The sequence below is a fragment of the Dipodomys merriami genome, unplaced genomic scaffold (genome assembly GCF_024711535.1).
Source record: "Dipodomys merriami isolate MVZ:Mamm:240054 unplaced genomic scaffold, mDipMer1.0.p SCAF_3, whole genome shotgun sequence".
NCBI classification, from domain to species: Eukaryota; Metazoa; Chordata; class Mammalia; order Rodentia; family Heteromyidae; genus Dipodomys; species Dipodomys merriami.
The window spans coordinates 3,655,719-3,681,990 of NW_027204492.1; the positions used below are offsets into that span (position 1 = coordinate 3,655,719).

A 26,272-nucleotide genomic window follows, 5' to 3' on the forward strand; every position below is an offset into this window, starting at 1 on the left:
ATTGTTTTCTTCCCCAGTGATGGCTGCTTCTCAGTATTGTTACTACTTACACATCCCTAGACAAAGGTTTAATCTGCCTTTGAATTTATATGAATGCTGTTATGCTTATTTTTTGTGCCTGGCTTCTTTTAATGGACATGCTTATGAGAATCATACTATGTGTAGCTGTGGTTTGTTATTTAATCCTGGCTGTGCCCTATTCTGTTGTGACAATTGGCCATTGTAGATGGATAGTTGTTGTTTTCTGGATATTTTTGCACCTGTCTTTTGGGGTGGAAAAGTTTTCATTTCATAGCACTATCTCTACACCCAAGAGTAGAGGAGTATCACTTTGGATTTGTGAGATTATTTCAACTATTCTCCAATGCAGTGGATCAGAGTTCCTACTCGTCTGTGATCTCACCAATGCTGGGATCGTTGTGGATTGAATGTATATTTCCTTAGTGACATATGTGACTCGATTCCTACTTTTATCCTCCTTTAAAAATATTTTATTAAAGTAGTTGTACAAAGGACTATTTTACAAAGCTTATGAATTCTACAAAGTTTATGAATACAATCAATGTCACCCCTTTCAACATTCCACCCATGTCTCTCCTATCCCCCCTTAGTCTTAGTCTTAATTTTGCAGGATATACACTGGATTTTTGTCTGCACTTTCCCCTGCTTTTCCTCTTCACTCATCTACCCCTTTTTTCTCATTATAGAACCTGTAATAATGTTGTTCTCTCTCTCTCTCTCTCTCTCTCTCTCTCTCTCTCTCTCTATATATATATATATATATATATGTGTGTGTGTGTGTGTATATATATATATATATATATATATTATATATATGCCTAAGATATGCAATATGGTGTTTTTGGTATAAACATAATGAGATGGTTACTGTAGTCAAGCAAATTAATGTATCCTCCATCTTATATTATTTTTTTCCACAAAATACCTAAAATACACTATTTGAGTAAAAATCTCAAATACATTAGTAGTCTACATGTCTCCATTCTATGTATGTTTACTACTGTAGAGGCTGATTAAAGCTCTATAAAATGCACAAGTTTTCATTGGCAGGGACTTCCTTTAGTCATTTGAAGTGGTCACATACTACATGTACCAAATAAACTTAAGGGATCCTGACAAGGTGTGAAATTGTTGTTTGCTCTTGGCTTTGGTGTGTACACACTATATTAGCTGGCATCAGAGTGCTTTGTAATGAAGATCTCTATTCCTAAAACAAAGATATCAGAGCTTTCAATGGCAGAAATTCAGATAGCCATCTCTAAGTCAAAATGAAAACAAGGTTTCTATCAAGACAGAGCATGTGAAGTTGACCCAGGAAAAGAAAATAAGATGGGCGGGCAGTATGTACAAATGAAACACAACACAATTCTAGCTCTGAAAATAGTGTTAGGTTTTAGTTAATGTATTTATTACAGCAGGTCTTTAGTCATTATTGCCATGAAAATGTTTTCATGAAATTTCACAAAAATCTTTTAAGCTATTAGTATTAGCTTTTTTTTATGGAGTGACACTTTGTTAATTTATGAAATATTTACAAGAGTTTACAAAAAGCAAGAGAATGTCTAATAAAATTTCTTAACTTACAAAATTCATACTTTATACTACTATATTTGAGATGTCTTATTTGATAGATCAATTGAGCTATGACATAAAATAACTTACAAAGATATATTTAATTTCTCTTAATTCTTGGAAAACAAAACCATATTAGCTATAAATAGTCCTTTACAAATCATTGTAAAACACATTAATTGTTTCAACTCTGCTAGCTTTAGCTTTTACAAATATACTTACTTTTTAAATGTATTAGTTTAGATATCAAATAGAACTGTGCATTGAAAATTTCATTTCATACTACAAAACAAAAGAAAAAAAACCTGAAAAAGCAAACTGCCAGTACTTCAAGTAAAAATGTGTAGAACCAGTTTTTAACACTATTGAAACTGAGATCCATAAACACAATATATTCAAGAATACGCTCAACAAATGTACACGTGGGGCATTTATTTCCAAGAATGATACTCTAGAGCAAGGGCTACTCACCCAAGACCCTCCATTTGGGCAAATAAGCTGCCTTGGCTAGAGCAGCAGGAAGGCACCTGACACCTTTAACCAGTGCTCCATATGGGGCTCGCTGTAGCCTGAAAAAAAATGGCTCTGAATTTTCCACAAGCTCCTGAAAGAATTTAGAAAGTAGAATTGACAGTTAAGAAAAATACCAAACCATATTGAACTGGGATCCATCATAGAAAAATATGTTTTTCTTGAAAATTATGGGAAAATCTTTTCTATTTCAAAATAATGAAAAACTTGCCTACCCAGCAATTTCTCCTTCAGTCACCATGCATGATGGTGTAAGCACTGGCAATTATTTAAACACCTTGCTTTTGGATAATGCTGAAGAATCTGAGTTCAGTGTGATTTTTGGCAGTAATTCCCATCTTTCCCATTTGGACTCATTTGAAAGAATGCAAAGTAACCGGTACAGGCAGTCTGAAGAAGAATCATCTCCCTACTCTACTTCTCCTCCAACTAAAAATGTCTCAAGCCACAAAATACAGACTGTACACGTAGCGTTTCTATAGAGGTACATTCCATTTAAAAATTATCTTTCATAAAGTGCTTTTGAAAGGTGTCAGGATTTAGCAGAGCCTCCTTTTGGCTCCTTTCATCAGATTGCCATGTGGACACTGGTTTTCTTGTAATATGTATTCTAGAAGGCACATATTCAAGAGTGTAAGATAATGTTAGTTAACTTCTACATGGAGGCAAATATTTCAATCTAGTTTGGACAGAAAGCCAACTATTTTCCGAATCAGAGTGCAAATGCAATGCCACGGGTCCCCTCAAAACTGTGTCTGCAAGTGGGACATCATTTGGGAAGAATTGGGAGGGGAACTTGAGGCAGCAGAAAGCTTGGCAGAGTTGGCCAGCTGCAGGTCCTCAAGCCGCTTTATGTAATCATCGCGCAAGGCCAGGAGTTCCATGTAACGCTGCTCCACTGGATTTGGCTGCTGGAGAGAGCACAGATGTGAGTTACAATAAAGTCTGTTTTTTAAAATATTTTTTTATTCACGCACAATGTTACAGGTAATTTTTCCAATATGTCACAATAATCCAGGGGCAACAACAACGAAAGCAATAGCAATATTTCTTCTTGTAAGATGCTTATTGAGACTTTTGTATTTGTTGTATTATTTTAATCTTCACTACTGCTGTGACTTCAGTATTTAATTACTCCCACTTTATTAGTGAACAAATGAAGGCTTTTAAAATTTAATTTATTTTCCAAATTTACACAACTAAGTGTAGGTTTCTGGACACAAAATCTGTGGTAGTAGTAGGTTCGTTTTTTTTTTTTAATACATACTCTTAGTTTACTAAGTCTGTCCTGAAACATTCTGTGGAATGTTTCAGTTTCTTTACAGTTTCATCTCAGACAACATACTAATGCAACAAATTATTAAAATTCAACTTGTCAATAGTACATACTTCTTGCAATTTTTCCTTTTAATGGATGACTCTTCTCAGTTTACATATGTGTTATCAATTCTGAGCTAATTAATTCATTAACATTTCTGTCTCAAATTTTAGACCCCTACAAATCTCTGAAGCTATTGATGCATGGTTGTGAAAAGAATTGATGCTATAACACAAAGATAGCAACAAAAATGCAAAGTCAATAAATTCAAGCAGCAAAACATCAACAACCTAAAGGTAGATGGTGTGATAAATTGTCCTCAGATACTAAATAAGTATCTGCCAAGACACAAAAGCCACTGACCACTAACTGAATGGTTCCAAGTTTGAGGCATAGGTGTGCTTTGAAGAATGTACAGTAAGAGAGAGAAAGGATTTCTATAAGGATCATAACTAATTTCAATATCACATACATTTCAAATTTATGACATGTTTGTGCCCTCTCAAACCACTAAAGTTTCCTATAGTCTACTTAAGGAACTTTGGGGAAACACAGTTCCTTGACTTTGTATTTTGAGATAATTTTAGATTTATAGAATAATTACAAAAATTTCTCAAAGAGCTACTTGTCATTTATCAGCATCTCCTAAGGCTGAAAACCCACAGAAGCTTAGTAAAATTACCACGAGAGTTAATGCTTTAAACTAAACTGCTTTAGTTCATTGGCTTTATTACTCACCAGCAATTTTTCACTAATACTCTATTTCTATCACAAAATCTAATCTAGCCTGCTTAGTTATCCTGTCCACTTAGTTTAGCTAATCTACAACAATTCTTCTGTCTTTCCTTGTCTTTCATTAACTATGGCCTTAAGGCTTTCAAATATTAACTATTCAAGTGAGAGCCTGGAACAAAGTCTCCCAAGAAAATGGCCCTCATAAATAGGCTGGGGTAGTAATACTACTATCAGATAAAACGTATTTCAAATTATAATTAGAAAAAACAAAGAAGGCTATTTCATATTAATAAAGCAAACTTTCCATTAGGTTTCTGTCTGATTCCCTCATCTTCCTTCTTTTTTTTTTTTTTTTTGGTCGTGGCTTGAACTCTGGGCTTGGGCGCTGTTCCTGTGCTCTTCAGCTCAAGGTGAGAGCTCTACCATTTGAGCTACAGCACCACTTCTGGTTTTCTGGTGGTTAATTGGAGATAAGAGTCTCATGGACTTTCCTGCCCAGGCTGGCTTTGAACTGTGATCTTCAGATCTCAGCCTCTTGAGTAGCTAGGATTACAGGTGTGAACCACCAGTGCCTGACAGTCTTGATTATTTTCTTCGGGCTATTTTCCTCCATTTAGCATTTTTTGTAGTGCTGGCTTATTGTTCATAAATTTCTTTAATTTTTCTTTATTATTAAAAATTTTAGGGGCTGGGAAGGTGGCTCAGTGGTAGAGTGCTTGCCTTGCATGCATGAGGCCCTGGGTTCGATTCCTCAGCACCCCATAAGCAAAAAGCAAAAAGCTGGAAGTGGCGCTGTGGCTCAAATGGTAGAGCGCTAGCCTTTAGCTGAAGAGCTGAGGGACAGCGCCTACGCCCAGAGTTCAGGCCCCACAACTGAACCCCAAAAAAAAAATTGTTTTAGGGGCTGGGAAGGTGGATTGGTGGCAGAGTGCTTGACTGGCATGCATGAGGCCCTGGGTTCAATTTCTCAGCACCACATAAGCAGAAAAAGCCAGAAGTGGCACTGTGGCTCAAGTGATAGAGTGCTATCCTTGAGCTGAAGAGCTGAGACACAGTGTCCAGGCCCAGAGTTCAAGCTCCACGACTGATAACAGCAAAAAAAAAAAATCTCTTTGCAATTCAGGTCCATTGTCTTTACTATAATGTGTAGAGAAGTGTTTCTTCTAGGTTCCTTTTTCTAGGTGTTCTGTATGTTTGTTATGTGGATGAGGGTTTTGTCTTTTGAGATTGGGGAAATTTTCTGCAATAATTTTATTGAGTAAGTGTTGCATCCCTCTATTGTGGTATTCTTTTTTTTCATCAATCCCAATTATACGAAGATTAGATTTGTTGGCATTGTCCGCCAGTTCTTAGACTTCCCTTCGGTAATTTCTGAGTGTTTTTTCCTTATCTATGATTTTCTTCTCCAGCTCATCTGTTTTAGCTCCTGATAGCCTATTTTCCATCTCAATCATTCTGTTATGTATGTTTTCCATTGTGGTTTGCGTTGCAGAAATTGATCTATCCATGCTTTCTATATGGATTCTCAAAGTGTTCATTTCATTTAAGGAGGTATGTACGGTGTCTATTCTTGACTGCATCTTTTTTTTTTTGGTCTTGGAATTCCTTTGATACTTCCTTTTTGTACTCTTGAAATTGCTGTTGCAACTGTCTTTTTATTACTTTAGTCAATTCTGCCAATACTTATTTAAACTTTTGTCTTCTATTTCTTCCTTGCTCTCACTGGAGTTCTTTCCTGGGTTGCTGCTGGAGCACGCGCGTGTTTCGTGGTACTGGTGGCCTAGGCAGCTTAGGATCCGGGTTGGGGTACACTTGCTTGTCAGTTCCCAGCGGGTTGGGGACACTTCTCCAGCTGCTGGAGTTTCGGCACAATTCCCAGCTCCACTGAGCCAGGGACTGAAGGCAGAGGCTGCTCAATCTGCCCGGGGCACACTGGTGGGGCTGCTAGAGCCCTCTCGCAATTACAGGTGGGGCTCACTAGCAGGCTGCTGGAGCCTGTGCACCATTCCCGTGTGTGTGTGTGTGTGTGTGTGTGTGCGTGTGTGTGTGTGTGTGTGTGCGTGTGTGTGTGTGTGTGTGGTGTGTATGTGTGTGTGTGTGTCCCCCGTGGGGTACTCACTGATCCTGGAACTGGTAAGGGGCTGTCCAGCGGTGCTGTGGCAGATCGCAGTATCTGTGTGCTGTAGATCACTGGTCAGCACGGGGCTCCTTTGCGATGATTGTGGGCTCAGTACTGTGGCATTGGGAGCTCCAGGTCTGGGTCTCAAGGTACCTTGTCTCTCGTCTCTGTGGCTATCTACACTGTCCTGGTCCTGTGCTGTGGGAATTTTCTGTCTTTGGGTTCTACAGTCTGCTTGTGGCTCTCAGGTTGCAGGCAGCTGTGGGCTGGGCAGCTTTCCCAACTTGGTGGCGCAGAGCTACGGATGGATGGGGGAAGGATCTTCACGTTTTTCCACCTTTGTGCAAGTTTTGAGGGATTTTTCTTTTTTCAGTTCTTTAATTTCTCTGGATATTTGCCTTTTTGTTTTTGTCAGTCTCTTAGGGAAACTGCGTGTTGGAAGCCAAACTCCATTTAGATGGCAGAGCATGGTGTTTCCTTACCAGCCAGTCACCATGTTGGATCCTCTCTGATCTATGCTTTATGTTTTACAGCAGCTACATCACCTGCCACACATGTGCTGAAGCCAGTGCCTTCTGAAGATGACCTTTTATCAGGGGATAGCATACGCACACACCTTCCTTACATACTGGACATCAAAAAGTACCTGGAGTCCTATTCACTATTCACTACCAAGCAATAACCAAAGTGCACATTGGCATCTTGCAAACATCTATCAACCTGGACCAGCTCAGGACTCCTGTGCATCTGGTCCAGAGGCTCACTGCCCTCTTTTGCTCTGAAGGATACTTTTCTGATGTTGGCCTTTAGAGATTTTTGATACTTGTCATGGAAGTAAGTATACAGAAGCAAAGTACACTACCCATGACTTTTTTGCTAAAGTTCATATCAATGGGACTATTTTGTAATTTAACAATTGACAATTTTGACTCAATATTGTGCTTTTTTCCCCTGACAGTACTGGACTAGAACTCAAGGCCTGAGCATTCTCCCTTAGTTTTTTCACTCAAGGCTGGTGTTCTACAACTTGAGCCACAGCTCCACTTCTGGCTTGTTAGGACGTTAATTAGACATAAGAATCTCTTAAGACCTTTCTGTCAGGGTTGGCTTTAAACTGTCATCCTTGCATCTTGGCTGCCTGAGTAGCTAAGTTTAGAAGTATGAGCTGCCAGCGCCCAGCTCCAAAGTTGTGCTTTTTTAAAAATCCAATCCTTACTGATTTCCAGTAAAGGAAAAAACCAGTCCATTCATGCATTTTCATACAAAGGATAGATAAGCAGCAATGTCCAGGGCCCCTCCATAGAACAGGGAATGCTATGCCAAGTATCCATCCTCAAACACATCTACTCATATACATCTCAAACAGTTCTTCAAGGAATCTTCCTAGGCTCTGGTACTCTTCATGTGGGTGTCAATTCTGTTTTCCCCTTACCGATCATACAACTTACCTTTCTGAGTGCCTCTGAAAACCTCTCTATAAGATGGGCAAAAACCCAGCCTAGTCCTTAGAGCAGTGGTGTGACAGTGTTGTAAATCAATGCAGTGCATTTCAGTGTAGTTGTTTGGTGGGGAAATAACACTGACATTAGTATAAGGCACAAGCTAGCATGTTCAGTTCCTAAACTTTTCTACTGAGATGTAAACCAAACACAGTACCCACATCTGAAAACATTCAGCTCCACAAATCGTGACATAAACATACACTTAAGCAATCACTACTCAGGTCAAGATAGAGAATTGAACAGGTCCCTAGAAAGTTAATATAATCCAAGTAAGCAGGGGCAAGCTTACTAGAAAGTTTAAACAACTTATGAAGATAATAATGAAAGAACCACAAGTCCACTGAAGTATGTGTGTGTACTGACTTCCACATCTGTCCTCCATTCCCCTGTGTTAAAGTATCTGCCAGATCTGTGTGCACAGAGAAGAAAGCTTTGAAACAGATGTACAGATGAAGAAGGCTGGATTCAGGTCACTGTGCTGAGGAGAAGCCTCTATTAGTAGCACTGTACAATGGGTCATGCACAGTGGATGCTGTAGAGAAGAGTCTTTCCTGGCCCCAATCTTGCTTCGGGTAGCTCTAGGTTTTCCTTTGGTTTGTAGGCTCGTCATTCCAGTCTCTGCCTCTATCTTTTTTCTTTCTTTCCTGAGACAGGGTCTCACCATGTAAGAGAGACTAACCAAGAACTTGATAGGCAAACAAGACTGGCATAGAACTTGGGGGTCTTCTTGCCTCTGTGTTATGAGAACTGTGATCATAATGTACCACTATGCTCAGATTCTCTGTCTTTGTCTTTATATGGCCTTCTCCCTTCTGTGTGACTGTGTCTCACATCTGTCCCTCTTTTGTTTTATGGGAGCACTTACTAGATGTAGGGTTTACTCATTTTAGGAGCCTAAACTTAATCATAATAGCAAATATCTATTTCCCAAATATGGTCACATTCATAGCTTCTATAATAATATATACTTTTAGGGGGAAGAAGAGTCATTCATACCAGTACAGACTGCCAAGGAGTAAATGAGCTAAGGTCAGATACTCAACTGTCTTGTGTTTCTATTGAGATTGTACCCTTTGTTAGTGCTTTGAATATGAAGGTCTCTCCCTAGTCCTGTTGTTCTTATAATCACTGTTGTTTAACAATGGGAGATTTTCCCGAAAAAGACTGTGGTCTTGGAATGCATCTGCTAGACGCAGGACCTAATACTCAGTAAGTGCTGCTCCTTAATATATGTTGCTCTAGGAGCTCAGGATCAGTGAACAAAAAAGCCCATTTTCATGGTATTTATCTTCCAGTAGGGGGAGACAAACAACAAATTCAAAAATCCTGTGAGTTAGAAGGTGCTCAATACCAGGTAAAAGTGAAGGGGGGTAAGAGAGAGGAACACTAGTGGGGAGCTTGTTACACTCTAAAATGAGTATGCAGAGTGAGCTGCACTTTGCTGGAAAGGCTTCCGGGGAGGAGGAGAGAGAGCCAAGTGGGTAATTGAGTGTCTGAAGAAGAACAGAGGCCAGTGTGGCTGAAATAGTGTCTAAGAGAGTTATGGAGGCCAGGAAGTGAAACAGGTAAGGAGTGAGATGGAAGGCACCATGGCAAGGACTAAAAGCAGTTCAGACTACCTGGACAGGTGATGTCTGCTTTAACGGACTGCTTTCATTTCCATGATAAGAAAGAATCAAAGAAAGCAATGTAGCCTAAACAACAAGGTGAATGCTACCACACGGCCCACACCAGGGTGGTCAGGAGTCTGGTGAGAAGTGCTGGGACTTTTGTGTGTGTTTTGAAGATAGAGCCTAACAAAAGAAGGAAATTGAAAGTCAAGTGACTTTCAATATTCTACCTCAATTTCTCACATGGGAAATGGGCTATGACAGCTAGCGTGCGCCACCTACGCCTGGTCTACAGTGCAGGCAAGAGCCGGCTGCACAAATATTTTACAACCCAAATGATTTTTCATATTTATTTGCCTTTTTAACTTTTCTACTAGAAATGACTTAACAATAGCTGTCCTTATTCTTATCTTTTAGTGGTAGAGTGGTAGAGTGCTCGCCATGAGCTGAAGAGCTGAGGGACAGCGCCCGGGCCCAGAGTTCAAGCCCTACAATTGACAAAAAAATTACTAAAACAGCCTTCCTCAAGGTTAAGAGGTCATTATGGCTGTAAGTTCTTTTGTATCTTTCAACACTGGTCGTATCTCACTATTCTGTGAATACTGTGGAAGTCCAGGAAAGTTTATGTGCCTTCAAACTCACAGAAGTACATAACAATTTAATTTAATTTGAAAGCGGTTAAAAGATTTGAGGTGTACATTATATAATTTTAAAAGTCCTATGTAATTTGATTTTAATCTGTTTCTATATGAAATAATGTTCTACTTAAGCAGATCTTTAGGAAAATCTCAAGTACTTAATTCATACCTCTATTATGTGGATTCATCCCTGTATATTATAATCATCGGCTTACGTGCTTGGCTGCCCCCGCTATCCCAGGGGCTCCTTGTGGGCAGAGACCACCTCTTCCTGATCTCTGAATTCCCCTAGTGCCTGACATATAAAAACACTCACTACTTGGTGGATGAAAATATGATGTCCCCAGGAACGTCAGGATGTATGTTGGAATACCATGTTGAGAAAATCTACATATAGAGGAGGTTCTCCTCCAGGAAATGCCAAAAGATCATAATATAGAGCAATTACCAGCTGAAAGTACAAACCTTCTACCAGAGTAAGAGAGCTCCTATTTGGCCCTATTGCCATTTTGTAAATGCTAGGAAAATAAGGAAGATGAATATATTTGAGTAAGTGTTTCTAATAAAGTGTCTTCAAACTTGACTTGTCACAAACCACTAAAACCAAGGTTAACTTGTCACATACTTATTCAGAAATTCCTGCAGAAATTCTTGCAGTTTTTAGCACTGCTCCAAGTACAAATAAGTGAGAAGACTATATAATCTGGTACAGAAATAGTCAGCACTTTTTAACTCCCAATTGTTAAGACAAATAAATACAGGAAAAGTCTACCTAATGGAACCAACATAAGGCCCATTTACAAATGAATGTGAAATTGGGAAAGGAACATGACTTCTAAACACCAGAACTACTGCTATGTAAATCCCCTCAATGTGCTTCCCAAATCCTGCACTAAACAAGTAACTGTCCTCAACTCCTGGAACCTGTCACTTTCCAAACAATACGTATTTTAACCATTGCTGGATAGCCAAAGCCTTTTTTTCACTGGAGGAGCAGAGATCTTGAAATGAAGATGCCAGCCAGAAATGGGCATTTCCTCAATGAGAAGGGATAGCCCAGGCTGGTGCTCAGCCAGAGCATGAGGGAATAGGCAGTCTGAAAGCCAGAGCACAGAAAGTACAGAAAAATGGATACTGAGTATTTGTAAGAGTTAGAATAAATTAATACATGGAGGTACTTCTGAGCTCTTATAAAGAGGCTGGGTTTTGTTTTCTTTTCTGTGCCATTAGTGGAACTTGAACTCAGGGCCAGGTCCTTGTCTCTTAGCTTTTTCACTCAAGGCTGGCATTCTACCACTTGAAACCACAGCTCTACTTATAGCTATTTTGGTGGTTAAACAGAGATAATAGTGTCTCAGATTTTCCTGCCATGGCTGGCTTCAAACTGGGATCCTCAGATCTCAGTCTCTCAAGCAGCTACAATTTTAGGGAGGAGCCACTATCCAGCTTTGTGGGGTTAGTTGGGGATAAGAGTCTCATGGATTTTCCTGCCCCTGGCTAACTTCAAACTTTATCCTCAGATCAGAGCAACTTGAGCATCTAGGAATATCGATGTGAGCAACCAGTATCCAGCTTCAGACAGGTTTTTAATTCTGACTTGGGATGAAGTATTTTCTGACCTTGGCAGGATCACCTAGGTCTAGTCAGTGTAAAGGACTTTCTTAGATGCATACATGGTGTATAACCATGTCAAGTAGTTTAACCACTTGAAACCTCTGGTTATGAAAACATAGGAACTTTCTAGAGCTTTCAATCAGCTTACATTATAGTAAGAAAATAATTACAGCTTTCACATTGGCAGAGAAATCTAACATAAAATATGTGGTTTAGCAATTTAAAACAATTTTAAATTAAGCTTATGTTGTCTTATGTTTTCCTCATAACAAATGCCATCATGTAAGTCCAGAAACATATCCTGTCAATATGCCTGGGCTTTTAACATTGCCACTAAACTTACCTGTTGCTTGATCCTGGGGTTCCATCTGATGTAGTAATTCACCCAGAGTTCCAGGTGGCGCATACTTGCAACTGGATATAAAACTCGATTGATTTCTTTTGTATAGAAAGGGTTTTTGAATTTTTCTTTATTGCTGTTGGTCAACGACCATAAAGAAACCGTTCTTTCCATAACTTTCTGGAGATTAAAAAAAAATGTAGAAAGCATAAGTAAACACAGCCCTCCTGCCCCCTGAAGCCTGTGGCAAACAGTTCAGTATCAACTGCAATGACACGTTTACATTATCCCTCATAATAGTTAAAAACATCATGGGCCAGTGAGTGCTCATAGCCACTTACTGCTATTTGCATAGATAATGGCCTAGCTTGAGAGCCACTATTTCTGCTGGAAGACAGGGGCACAGGATGTTGACCATTAAATGTAATTGACTGACCTGAGAAGACTATTCCTAGCTAGGCAAAACATTTATGAACAGATGGGTACTTTTCAATCCAGTGAAAATTATCACAGGATCCCACTGACTTTTTAAAATTGTTACATTTGTTACCATAAATGAAATCTTAAACTGCATATACTTGATAACAGGCATTTGTGCATCCAGTTATTTTAATCAATCATCCAGATGTTTAATGTACATGATATCAACATCCAGATATTTGCAAATGTTTAGATAACTGTCGATACCCAAGTCCCCAGTTTTTAACTGGTATCCATGCTTTCACCAAGAAGGAGAGACAAACTAAAGCTAGGAAATATGAAACACAAGAATCAAATGTTCAAAGGTGGAATTTGAAACTCTCTGTAGGAAGGAAACCAATAAAGAAACAGTCATAAGGTGAAGCTGAAAAGAAATGCTACTTTACTAATGTGAATAATGACAGGTTCATTTTGTCATCCTTTGAATCCACATAAAACTTCATTTGTACTTTTTCTGGTGCCCAAATCTGTACTGTATTATATTTATTTGCATGTTATTTTATTTTACACACATACCCATGGCTTTAAAAATCAGATTGTTTGACACTTATGAAAAAAGCAGGCTCATCTTTTCCCAGAAACAAGGTGCTTGATTTTGTTCAACTTTATTAAGGCATGGTTGATAATTGTATCTGTGTAAGGTATAAAACATGATTTTAATAGTTGATTTTTAATTTTTATAAATTTCATTTGAATTACTTATTTTTTGAGACAGGGTCTTACTACACTACCCAGGCTGGCCTCAAACTCCTGGACTCAAGTGATTGTTCTTCCTCAGTGTCCTGAATAGATGGGGCTATAGATGGTGCTTACCATGTTAGGCTAACACAGTGCTTTTTTACAAATATGTATATACTGGGAAACAATCAATAAGACCAAACTAACATGCTACCTCACAGTTGCCTTTTTCTGTGCAATGACAACATTTGAGATCTACCTTTTCATAAATGTCAAGCACATAATACATTAACTCCAGTTGCAATGTGATTCATTAAGTCTCTATTACGTACTCACTTATCACTGAAGGTTTGTAATTTTTGACCATTATGGTTTCTTTTTTTCTCCCTCCCTAGCCCCTGCACTTTCGGTTATTATAGGTTAGACTTCTATTTAGATCTACTCATAAGTAAGATGAAATGTAACTGCATGCTTATGTAACTTAATGTAATATCCTCCACGCCCATCCATGTTGCTCCAGATGGCAGGATGTCCTTTCTTAAAAGGCAGAATCATAGGCATTTAAGCAGATTCCACATCTTGGCTATTTTTCATTGACTTATTTGGTACTTTTCTCCATCTCTCTGAATTATGATAAGTACAACTGAGATATCTAATTGTAGGCATTATCTACTGGCACACAGTGTGTGTGTGTGTGTGTGTGTGTGTGTGTGTGTGTGTGTGTGTGTGTGTGTGTGTGTGTGTGTGTGTGTGTGTGTGTGTGTGTGTGTGTGTGTGTGTGTGTGTGTGTGTGTGTGTGTGTGTGTGTGTGTGTGTGTGTGTGTGTGTGTGTGTGTGTGTGTGTGTCCTGGGGCTGGCTTTGAACTATGATCCTCAGATTTCAATCTTCAGAGTAGCTAGGATTACAGGTATGAGCCACTCACAGCGTGTTTGCATTTTGGCTCCCACATATATGCAATATATAGCATAGTTCTGATTAGCTCAGTACTCATCACATAAGATTCCCATGACCAAGCAAATGCTACTATCACCTAAGCTGTTATTTCCTGCACACATTCTTTTTTTCTTTTCCCTTGATTTCACAACTGTCTGTTTAGTTTGTTTACTTTTCTGGTACTTGCTAAGTCAACTGCAAACTCAATGTGACAAATGTCTCTCAGAACACTCATGCATCTCATGTGCCCCACTTTTACCTACAGAGGTCTCTACCCTGCAATGTTTGCCCTAGTGCCTGGTGCCCAGCACCCAGCTAGGATCTCTTTATTTCCTTGCTCTGTGTTGCAACGCTTGCTTCAAAAACTATGCTGAATTCTTTATTTCCTTGAAGTCCACACAGAGACAGGGAATGGGGACACTTCCAGAGGTGGGAGGTAAATCATTCTAGGACCATCCTTGAACACCCTTTGTATTTAGTTGATGCTTCAGCAGTTTCAGAAAGCTAGGCGGAGGCATTTCCCTTTACCATTCTAAATGCATCACTCTATTGACTTGTAACTCCTAATAGTATCAAAAAAAATCCAAAGCTTTCTTGATTTCTGTTCCTTTGCAAATGCAGGTTGAATATTTCTACACCAAAATGTTTGCCATCACATGTGTTCTAGATCTAGAAATTTATAGAAGGGAAGGGGCACAGTCATTTCCAGTACTGAAGGTTAAAGTCAGTGGTTAATGAACTATCATATTCCTCTTTTTACATTTTGATAAATATTATTTTATATGATCTGATACACAGAGGTATTGTAGCATAGTGCTCCTCCCCTAAGAGCAAATTCCTCTTACAGAAACAGAAACATTAGCATTTTGACTCACCTGTCTTTCTCGAGCAGACTCACAATTGAATAAGAAAGTACCAAATCGGCAACTATACAGATGATCCAAAATTGTAACCAAAAATCGTTCGTTGAATTCAAAAGCCGTAGGGAACTAGACCAAACAAATAAGCAAGCAAAGAATAAAAATGGAAACAAATCTGTTGCAGAACTGAAAAGATGCATGGTAGCAGTGACTAAACACTGACACATTTTAGTACTCTGGTCAGGCCAGCAGATTACAGTTACAGTTGCATACCCTAATACTCCTTTGTTGCACTTTACATAGGACTAAACCATTTATGTAAGTGTCAAGCCAAAGGAGTAAAGAGGAAAACGTGATCAAGAGGCTCATATTCTAGGCTATACTGGGTATACAGGGTGGGATATCTTAATTATTTAGGGTACTAAGGGTTAGCAGACTTGCCTGCATACAAATGCCAGTGTAGAATACATAATACATGTCAAAGACAACTTGAAATTGTCAGGTCCATTGATCTCCCACTAGTGGAGAAAATTGGGGCAAATTCTAGTCATGAATAGTAATTTTAAACAGTGAATCCCTATGTACCCATCACTTGGTTGCAACAATTATTTATAGCCAGTTTTGTTTCATCTCTGTCCTGAATTACTTTGGGGGCAACTTAAAGATAGTATATATGTTTTTTTTTAGTGTACTTTCATCTTACATATTTCTTACCTGTTTCAACATCTGCCATACACAGTCAATAAACTGGAGAAAAATGGGAGATCGGTCAGCGTCAGCATGGTTTTTATCACCATGACCTATTCTCTGCAATGAATCAATCAAGATGATTAATTTCAATTCATGGGTTAAAAAAAAACACAAGAAACTATATAACCTACAAAATATCACTATACAACTCTGCAATCTAAGTTCCTCAAACAGTTAACAGTACATGTTCCTATGAAAGTATGAATAAATGGTTTCCATAGTAATAGAAATCAAATATATAAACGTCTGTAAAATACCAACAAAATCTGGCAAAACATCGCCATTCTATACAATTGGTAAAAATATTTCACACAATTGTTTCTGTACAAGTTCCTAGACAGGTACAGATCAGATTCCCTGAAATATCCTACACAGTATGTTCTGATATGTCACAAATAGTCCTTTTCTGCTGTGAAGACACTGGTCTCAAAGTGTAGAGGCTTACAATCATGCCCAAAAGTATGATTATTAGAATTAACAGTTTTTTTCTGAAGACAAAATAGAACAAAAATTGTCACAGACATTTAGCAAACAATTTTTGTACCTGAAAATGTTATTTATGCGTTATTTATTTGGATGAAGGCTAAAAGGGGCATTGCAATGTTTCTGAGAGTGTGATCTATGGATTCTCTTTGTGAGAATCACCAGGAAGCTACTTTAAAATGTGAATTTAAAGCTGGGGCGCAGGTGGCTCACACCTGCAATCATAGCTTATCAGGAGGCTGAGATCGGAGGACTACAGTTTGAAGCCGCCCGGGCAGGTAAATCTATGAGACTCTTTTCTCCAATTAATGAGACAAGGCTAGAAGTGGAGGTGTATCACAAGTGGCAGAGTAACAGATTTGAGTGAAAAAGCTAAGAGACAATGCCCAAGTCCTGAATTTAAGCCCCATTACCAGCGCATGTACACATGCACAAACACACACGCACACACATACTGTATTCAAGATGTATATAGAACAAGACTTGAGACAACGGATTTTTAGCAGATTGTCTTTTTTTTTTTTTTTTTTTTGCCAGTCCTAGTGCTTGAACTCGGGGCCTGGGCTCTGTCCCTGAACCTCTCTGTGCTCAAAGCTAGTGTTCTACCACTTGAGCCACAGCACCATTTCTGGCTTTTTCTGTTTATATGGTATTGAGGAATTGAATCCAGGGCTTCATGCTTGCTAGGCAGGCACTCTACCACTGAGCCATATTCCCAGCCCTGTCCTGATTTTATTTGAAAATGTACACCAGAGAATAGTAATTTTTAAAAAGCCTGGCATTTCTACAAGATATATTTGTTTCGAATAGCTGTATTATTTCAGAGGAAGTCACCAACCTATCTTCCTTCTTTTGTGAATTTCTACACTTCTCTGCAGATTCTCTATATTACTGTCATGGGAAACAGGAAACATACAGATGGACAAACAGAACTCAAAAGGTTTTTTGTTTTGCAGATTTGCAAAGTAGCTTACACTCCTCAGATTTTTATCTTAGTACTAAATAGTTGCTTTACCATTTTTAATGCCTAATGGTCTTAATAAATTCTAGCTTTATTATTTACTTACAGATGCAAATTTATGTCCAAAACTTATCCATTCTTTTTGTACCAGTATTTCGAACCCCTCAATAGTTCTGTAGAAGCTGTCCAACATCAGCATGGCGAGGGATGTGAGTTGAGAGGTCCTGTCCCATCCATCACTGCAGTGCACGAGCACAGAGCTCTTCCCTGAAGATACTTTGTCTGCAACTTGAATGGCTCCTGTCAGAACGAGCTAGCAAAGAAAAGTGAATTCACACAGAGCACTAAGCTATTGCTTCAATTTGAAAATATAGCCTTGAGCTCTAGACAAAGTCTTGCTTTAAAATGTCAACTAACATTTAGAATAGGAAAGGGAAAGTAGACAGGAGACAGAAAGAGGATTCAATAAGATAGAGAGGACAGTATGACCAAAGAGGCAGAGGTTAAAGTGATACAGCCACAAGCCAAGGGATGCTAGTGGCCACAAGAAGCTATAAGAAGCAAGAAAAGAATTCTCCCCTACAGCTTATAGAGGGAGTGTCCCATCCCATCTGGAGGTCCCAAATCAAGACTATCCACATCTCTGCTCTGCTGCCTCAGTGGCGATAACTTGACTGACATCCGAGAAGATCCAAGGTAGATGTTGCTACACGTGCCCATCTGGACAATTTGTTTTTCCTGATCTTGTTTGAGAACAGTGCCTGTATTTTTTTTCAATCTGTTTTGTATCTCCCTCATTATGGAACAAAACTACAAAATCTGATGGGGAGCTTTTCACAACACCATCCATACTCCCTAAGTCCTAACTTCTATGTGTCAACTCATTCAGATGCCCTTGCTTCCTAATTTCCTCAGACACCTGAGCCATTGAACAAGATGGGCTTTCAGACAGTCTCTCTAGAGTAGGAGTTAACCCAACTTGCCAATATCGCTTTGTCTGTACTCTATATCTGAAAACAAAACTCGACCGTGTTTCCTAAAGTAATTAATATATATTCTCTAGAAAAGAGAGAGGACAAAGAAAATTCTTTAAAATCCGTTTCAGATTTGTTTCAAAAAACAATTTCTCTGTCTATGTCCACTGGGGATAATATCCAGTACTGGTTAGAAGATAAATTAGCTATTCCAAAATAAACCTGACTGAAAATATTTACTGATGACAAGAACAAAAGAGACACCTCCATAAATTCTAAAATTAAGTTGGAATGATGTTATGAAATATTTTTTTGCCAGTCCTGGGACTTACACTCATGCCCAGGCACTGTCCTTGAGCATCTTTTGCTCAAAGCTAGCATTCTACCTCTTGAACTACAGCTCTACTTCCGGCCTTTTGGTAGTTTACTGGAGATAAAAGAGTCTCACAGACTTCCCTGCCTGAGATAGCTTCAAGTCATGATCCTCAGATATCAGCCTTCTGAGTAGCTAGGACTACAGGCATGAGCCACCAGCACACAACTAGAATCTTGTGGTGGGGGGTGGGGGGTGGGGGGTGTGCATGCACGCGCATGCACACGTTAGTCTTGGAGCTTGGACTCAAGGCCTAGGCACTGTCCCTTATCTTTTTTGTTCAAGGCTGGTGCTCTAACACTTGAACTTTTGGCTTTTAGGTACTTAATTGGAAATAACAGCGTCATGAACTTTCTTGTCTGGCTGTCAACTGCAATCCTCAGATCTCAACCTCCTGAGTAGCTAGAATTACAGATGTGAGCCAACAGTGCCTGGCTGTGAAATCATTAGTTTTTAAAGAAACAGAACACTATCAAAGGTAGAACTTTGTATTATAACTAGTTTCCTTTTTAGTGTTCAATTTTTAAACATTTAAGGATGAGTAAGTACTTTCTTATGTAAAATCAAGTATTAAAAAAAATATATATATACTTGCCTTGATATGCTCTAACCAGTGAGTGGACTCCAAACTGGACAACCAATGAGATTCTTCTACATTGGGATAAACAATGTCTTTCACTTTTTTTAAAGACTCCCGCATGACATGAATATTATGAATGTCTAAGAAAGAAAGTTCGGCATTATGATATGCGTCATCACTTTCATAGCCTCCTCCTGTTGCCTAAGAAACAACGAGATTACAAACAGTCAGTTGGCTTTCTGTTTCATCATTCACTTACCAAAATATCTGAAAAGATATTTGTCCTCCAAATCTCAATCCAAATCCTTTCCATTTAAATAAATAATTGACATGATTTGGCTTCATATTCAACATGAAGCCTCAACAATATGAGTCCTACTTTGAGCTAGAAAAAAAAGAGAGAAGATTGGCAATTTCCTGGGATAGGACTCTGAATTCATGAGATAAAAGTCCTTTTCAAAATACTCTATAATTACTAGCTCTTCTTCTGGATCTGGAAAGGCAAAAAAAAGCAGGTTCTGAAAGGTCCTCTACCAATTTTACAGCTATTACAGTACTCTTCAGGGAGTGGAGAGGTAGCCAAATTGAGGCAGTAGCAGGCACCCAAGCTCTCTAGCAGCACTGCCTAGGACATGAAGCATTACAGGAAGACAATAGGCTTTGGAGTCAGAAAGCTCAAAGCCAATACCTCTGTTTTAGCCTCTCTGCCATGTGATTTGGGCAAGGCACTTAACCTCTCTAAGCCCCATCATCCTTTCCTGTGAAACAGGGTTCTCTCTGTAGATCTCACAGGATTAAAGGAGCCACACTATTACAGTAGCTAACAGCAGCCCCCATTTAATGACTCCTATGATGTCTCAGGAATGATTTTTGCTTGATAAAATTTTATATTTAAGTGATGCTGCAAGGCAGGTATTACTATCAGAGATAGTATCCAACATACTAATATTTAACACATCCTCAAAGTCACAAAAGTCATGAGTGGGATTTAAGTCTAATCTGAATTCAAACCCCAAACCTATTCCACTATATCACGATGACCTTTCTGTTAGGCCAATACCAAGGATAGAATGCCACAGGTGGCAGGTAGGTAAAGAATACTAGGCAAGATGGCTGCCTCCTACTGTGAGATGTGTGTGTGTGTGTGTGTGTGTGTGTGTGTGTGTGTGTGTGTGTGTGTGTATTTTTTGTAGTCTTAAGGATGGAGAATTGCTTTACCACTACTCTTCATGGCCAGTAGCATGTACAAGCATTAACTTGCTAGGGCAGATCTTGATTCACCTTCTCAATATGGTGAAAAGTGTCCATTTTCCATATGGACAAAGAGAGACACAATAGTCTTGTTGAGGAACCTGGCTGCACTCTGGTTAAATGTTTTGGAATGTCACTAGACAGGTAACTTCTTCCCCTTTAAGAAAAACGAAGAAAGATGAGTGGGAAATACCTGCCTAGAACCACAGAGGAAAATGGAACCAATCAAACACATGTTCCATCACTAAAATTGGCTTATTTTTCTTTTTCTTTATAACAATGGAAGGAATATATACTTGTAGCCAGGGTTGGAAGGGCCTAAAGCAACCTAGAGTTTTGTCTAGGGTTAGTCCTAGAAGTTTCCTATGGCAGAAGTAAGGCTGCTACTTGAACTTCAAACCTGGAGACCTAGGTGGCAGGCCATAATCCTGATCCCTACAGACAAGGCAAGAACACAGTTCAGGTACAAATAATTCTTTAGAGTGTGTTCTAAACAGCATCATTAGTAAGTAGACGGCAAACATCTATTTTCACTGTTTTTTTTTAGTGTGTGTGTGTGTGTGTGTGGTGTGTGTGTGTGTATGTATGTGTGGTGTGCGTGTCATGATACTAGGGCTTAAACTCAGAGCCTCGGAGATAACCCTTAGCATTATTTTCTTAAGGCTGGCTAGATTTCTACCCCTGGAGCCACACCTCCACTTCTGGCTTTGTGCTGGTAAATTGGAGCTAAATCTCATAGACTTTACTGCTCAGGCTGACTTTGAATTAGGATCCTCAGATCATAGCCTTTTGAGTAGCTAGGATTTTAGGGATGAGATACAATATCCGGCTCTTTAGCTGTTTTATAAACAGCTACAAGGTAATAAATAAGCAGACAAGCAGAACCCTTTCCCTCTTCCTGGCGATCACAACTAGTGGAAGAAGGCCAGAGGTGCTCCTGTCAGGTTGGCAGCCATTTTTGTAAGCTGCAGGCACAGAGTGTGGGACGTAGGGGGCAGTCTACGTTATACTAGATCTATAATCTATAATGCAGTAACACATGTCACCCACCTATTCCCAGACAGATAGCCTGCTTCTCTGCACGTGTAGCTTTGAAGTAATTATGGTGATTTTCAAAAGAGATACTGGACATTAGAATTTCAAAAAAAAACACAAATAATTAAGACTAATATATACAAAAGATAAAAGCAAAAAAGAATTCTATTTAAACTCATCACCATGCATTGCCAGCAAAATAGGAGCATTTTGGTACTAGATCTTACCCAACCCTGGGTTTGCTTTATTTAATGTACAATGATGTGATGATGCTGGTCACATCTGGGGCTGTACCTTTCTTTTTTTTTTTTTTTTTTTTTTTTTTTTTGCTTATGTGGTTCTGGGGAATTGAACCCAGGGCCTCATGCATGCAAGGCAAGTGCTCTACCACTGAGCTACCTTCCCAGCCCCATGGGGCTGTACATTTCTAACTATTCACATGGGAGAAACAATTAGGGCCAAAGAAAATGGAAGTCAGAGAGGAGAAAAATCAATTAGTCAAGCACAGGCTCAGTTCCCCAATTTCAAATTCTTTATGTCTGACCTCTTTCAAAGTCTTCTTTTCAGGTTTCCTTTCCTCAACAAAAAGAAACAAGCCAAATTCCCTAGTAAAATGGTGAAAAAGCCATACAACCTGTTGCTATGGATATAGACAACTAACTAGTGGAGAGATACTGCTGGGCAAGAAGGGGAAACCTTAAAGTGGTTTTTCAAAGAATAACCCAGAGTCCTTCAAGTTTTAGCCTTTTTCTTCTCAAAAAGTTACCTTTGTTTTCTTTCTGAGGGCTGGAAACAGAGGCTCATTTTCCAAGTGTTAAAAGGTCATATAAACCTGATGCCAGTGGCTCATGCTTATAATCCTAGCTACTCAGAAGCCTGAGATCTGAAGATCATGGTTCAAAGCCTGGCTGGATAGGAAATTCTAACTCTTATCTCTGATTAACCACCAAAAAATCAGAAGTGGAGCTGTGGCACGAGTGGGAGACTATGAACTTTGAGCAAAACAGCTCAGGGACATCACTCAGCCCCTGAGTTTAAGCCCCAGGACTGACACACACATACATAGGTAAAACACCTATCAGTTTAGGACCAGTTTGTGCAGAGACAAACAGCCTTCCACTTTGCAGCAGCTTCTGAGAATGTCGCCATCTCGTTACTCATGATGCAGTGATGACCCTCATCAACCTTATATGTGTTCCACATACGGTGCCTAAGAAGGTTAAAAAAAAATAATCGAGACAGGGTTTTCTGAAAACACCAATAGACACTTTCATATACATGCTTATGATTGGGAAATTCCCACTCATTGGTCTACTCATTTCTTAAACTGCTGTATATATATATAGGAATATATATTTAGGAGTACACATGGGTGTGCCAAGGGAGTATTTGGATAAGGTTACCTATGTAAGATTTAAGAATTGTAACATCCCACAATTTCTTAAGGATGCTTTCCTATTCCATAAAATGACAGTGATCAGGAAAAGCCAAATGATCACTGAAAAGGCTGTCATATTTGCCAAGACTCTGTATAAAATTTTAAAAAATCAAGTTTAATACAGTTCTCCATGTGCCTATTTACCTAAAAGTTACTTTAATTTGATTTCTTTTTTCTTATTTTGAAACACGGTCTCACTATATAGCTCAGGTTGATCTTGCCTCAAATTGCTAACCCTCCTTCCTGAGCCTCCTGGGTATTGATTCTAATGTAACTTTCATTAAATCTCCTTGGATTTAAGAACACTAGTTCCCTAAATATTGACTTAAACTCACATGATGGTGTTCATAGCCATTCAACAGGCTGAGGTAAGAAGATTGCTTTACCCAAAAATTTGACATTGACCAGCCTGAACAACACAGCAAGACTGTCAAAAACTAATTAGATTCTGATGCCGGTGACTCATGTCTATGATCCTAGCTACTGAGGAGGCTGAGAGGTAAAGATACTGGTTGAAAGCCCCCCTGGGAAGAAAAGTCTATGAGACTTTTTAAAAAAGTTATCTTTAAGTAGTTGTACAAAGTTTTTTTTTTGGTCAGTCATGGGGCTTGAACTCAGGTCTTGGGCACTGTCCCTAAGCTCTTTTTTCTTTTGGGGGGGGGTCCAGTCCTGGGGCTTGAACTCTGGACTGAGTGCTGTCCCTCAGCTCTTCAGCTCAAGGCTAGCACTCTACCACTTGAGCCACAGCGCCACTTCCGGCTTTTTTCTTTTTGCTTATGTGGTGCTGAGGAATCGAACCCAGGGCCTCTACCACTGAGACACCTTCCCAGCCCCTGTCCCTAAGCTCTTTTGCTCAATCTAGCACTCTACCACTTGAGCCACAGCTCTACTTCTGATTTTTTGAGTGGTTAATTGAAAATAAGTCTCATGGGGACTTCTCTGCCCAGGCTGGCTTTGAACTGCAAACCTTAGATCTCAGCCTCCTGAGTAGCTAGGATTATAGGTATGAGTCACCAGCACCTGGCATACAAAGGGGTTTTAATAAAAAAAAAAAAGGTCACTTTAGTACATGAGACTCTTATCTTCAGTTAACCAGCAAAAAGCCAGAAGTGAAGTTATGGCTCAAGAGGTAGAGGGCCAGCCCTGGGCAAAAAAGCTAAGTGATAGCATGGGACATTGAGTCCTGAGTTCAAGCCCCAGTACTGGCACACAGACAAAAACTGTCTGTCTGTCTGTCTGTCCACCTCCTTACCTACTTATTTACCCTATCTATCTCTCTATCTCTCTATCTCTCTATCTCTCTATCTCTCTATCTATCTATCTATCTATCTATCTATCTATCTATCTATCTATCTATCTATCTATCCATCTATCTTTGCAAAGCCACATGTAACTTTCCACCACATCTTATACGCACCTTGTTGGCCACGGCATTCACACTAGGTCTCGCATCATAGATGGTAAGTTTGGAAATTTGTCTGTTTGTCTCCCTGATTGCATCCAGGTACTTCTCATCATCCTTATTCCGTTTGCCACTCATGCCAACAAGAGGCTGACTGCAGCGCACAATAACTGTCTTGTTTTCAGGATGAATCCATGACAGCACCTATGGTTCATTCAGAAAGTTTAAGTTATCAAGTTTCAAGAAACTAATTGGAACAACAAAAGTAAACCTAAAACTAAAACACCAAAGTAAATCTGATTTCCTAAAATAAAATATGATGAGAAAAATGTATTCAATCCTATGACTACTTAGAAATAATCCCACCCACCGGTTGCTTTACCAGTCTTTTCTTAATTAGTCCTAACATTTAACAGAAACTAAATGTTTACCTCAAAGAAGGTATGCACTTAAAGGGAACAGAAAGCTTTTGTTATTTGAATCTTGGGAGCTCACATTGGATTTACTATCATATGGAAATAGCATGAGCAAAAATTAAGAGCCAGGCACTGGTGGCCCTTGCCTATAATCCTAGCTTCTCAGGAGGCTGAGATCTGAGGATCATGATTCAAACACAGCCTAGGCAAGAAAGTCAGTGAGACTCTTATGTCCAATAAATTACTAAAACAACTAAAAGGGGAGCTATGGCTCAAGTGGTAGAGTGCTAGACTTGAGCAAAAGAAGCCCAGGGACAGTGCCCATGCCCTGAGTTCAAGCCCCAGAACCAGCAGTAAAAAAGTAAGAGACAAAGGGAATATCTCTGATACAATATGTTGTTCAAGATGGGTGACAATGTTGTCAGACACCTTCTATTCATACACTGTTTTGTAGAATGGGAGCTTCTTTGTACAACTACCTAAAGATAATAATAAAAAATGTTAAAAAACAAAACAACATGTTGTTCAAAATATTAACTCATATCTATAGATAATTTCCCATTTGAGTCCAAATTCTCAAATCTAATGCAGGAGGAAGAAAATACAAGGGAAGCAGGGAAGATTCTGGACTGCCAAGAGAGCTCCCAGTCCCCTCAATGAAGCTTACATACCCTATACCTACAGGAGTTGCTCCAGCCATTCCTCCAAATCAGTTTTCTCCAATTTATCTGTAAGTCTAAACCCATTTGCAGCCTGGCTTCCCAGTTCACATGTAGCATATGAGAAAAAGTACATATGAAAGGCAGCTAATCAGATAAGGTCCTGAAAATTACCAGTTGTACAGTACAGATGGAGGATTGCTCTGTTTGTGAAGTAGAACTCAATAAAACTGTTCACAATAGTGGAGATCTGACTTCTAATGTTCTTTAGCACAACTAGATATGTATGGAGGACAGCAATTTGCTGAATATTTCACAACAGTTGGAATATTTTGCATGTTTCCAGTGAATAATAAATGTATGAGGTGATGATGGCTATGCCACGTTTCTTGACTTGACCAGCACACAGTACATATGTATAACAGAACATTACACTGTACTCCACAAATACGTATAGTTATGATTCGTCAATTAAAAATAAACTGTCTATGTATAGACAAAGAACACCTAGGGGGCTGGGAAAGGTGAGATGATGACAGTATGGGCTTAGGGGACAGATGCCAGTTTTGCTCTGGCTCTAGCCTATACATCTAACTTATGGCCTCTCTGGTTTTCTCTCCTCCTTGGTCATATGATAGACAGTTGCTAGGAGGTGAAGGGAAGAATGTCCATAAAGTAAGTTCCTATTAGCTTCCAGAGAATGGCCAATCAGGTCAGGCCCTAATACAATGAAATGCAGACAGAAGGAAAGTGGCATATCCATGTGGGCTCACTTAATAGAAGACCAAAAAACCTTGTTGCCTCTAAAGTCACTGTCCAATGATGCTTACAAATTATATTTATTATAATGACAACTGGCTTCTAAGAAAAACTAGCACAATAATAAAAACAGTCATTCATGAAGTGGAGTTAGGGCTCAAGTGGTAGAGTGCTAGCCTTGATCAAAACAGCTCAAGACAGCACCCGGACCCTGAGTTCAAGCCACAGGACTGGCATGC

At 39.3% G+C, this 26,272-nt stretch overlaps 1 protein-coding gene across 3 annotated transcripts in view; it reads right to left on the reverse strand.

Moving 5' to 3' along the window:
• Window positions 1-851: 851 nt before the first annotated feature.
• The window catches only part of Mtm1 (myotubularin 1), a 90,926-nt gene continuing 65,505 nt past the window's right edge, over window positions 852-26,272 (reverse strand). For 2 of the 3 annotated variants that reach the window (XM_070039593.1, XM_070039595.1), the window contains 7 exons: window positions 24,215-24,403; window positions 19,089-19,274; window positions 17,253-17,459; window positions 15,667-15,759; window positions 14,968-15,081; window positions 12,004-12,180; window positions 853-3,035 (listed from right to left, as the gene is read on the reverse strand). In XM_070039593.1, the coding sequence (XP_069895694.1) occupies window positions 2,868-3,035; window positions 12,004-12,180; window positions 14,968-15,081; window positions 15,667-15,759; window positions 17,253-17,459; window positions 19,089-19,274; window positions 24,215-24,403 (1,134 nt within the window). In that variant the 3' untranslated portion in view covers window positions 853-2,867. Of the gene's footprint in view, window positions 3,036-12,003; window positions 12,181-14,967; window positions 15,082-15,666; window positions 15,760-17,252; window positions 17,460-19,088; window positions 19,275-24,214; window positions 24,404-26,272 lie in introns of all 3 variants that reach the window. The other variant, XM_070039594.1, reaches the window with a different exon arrangement.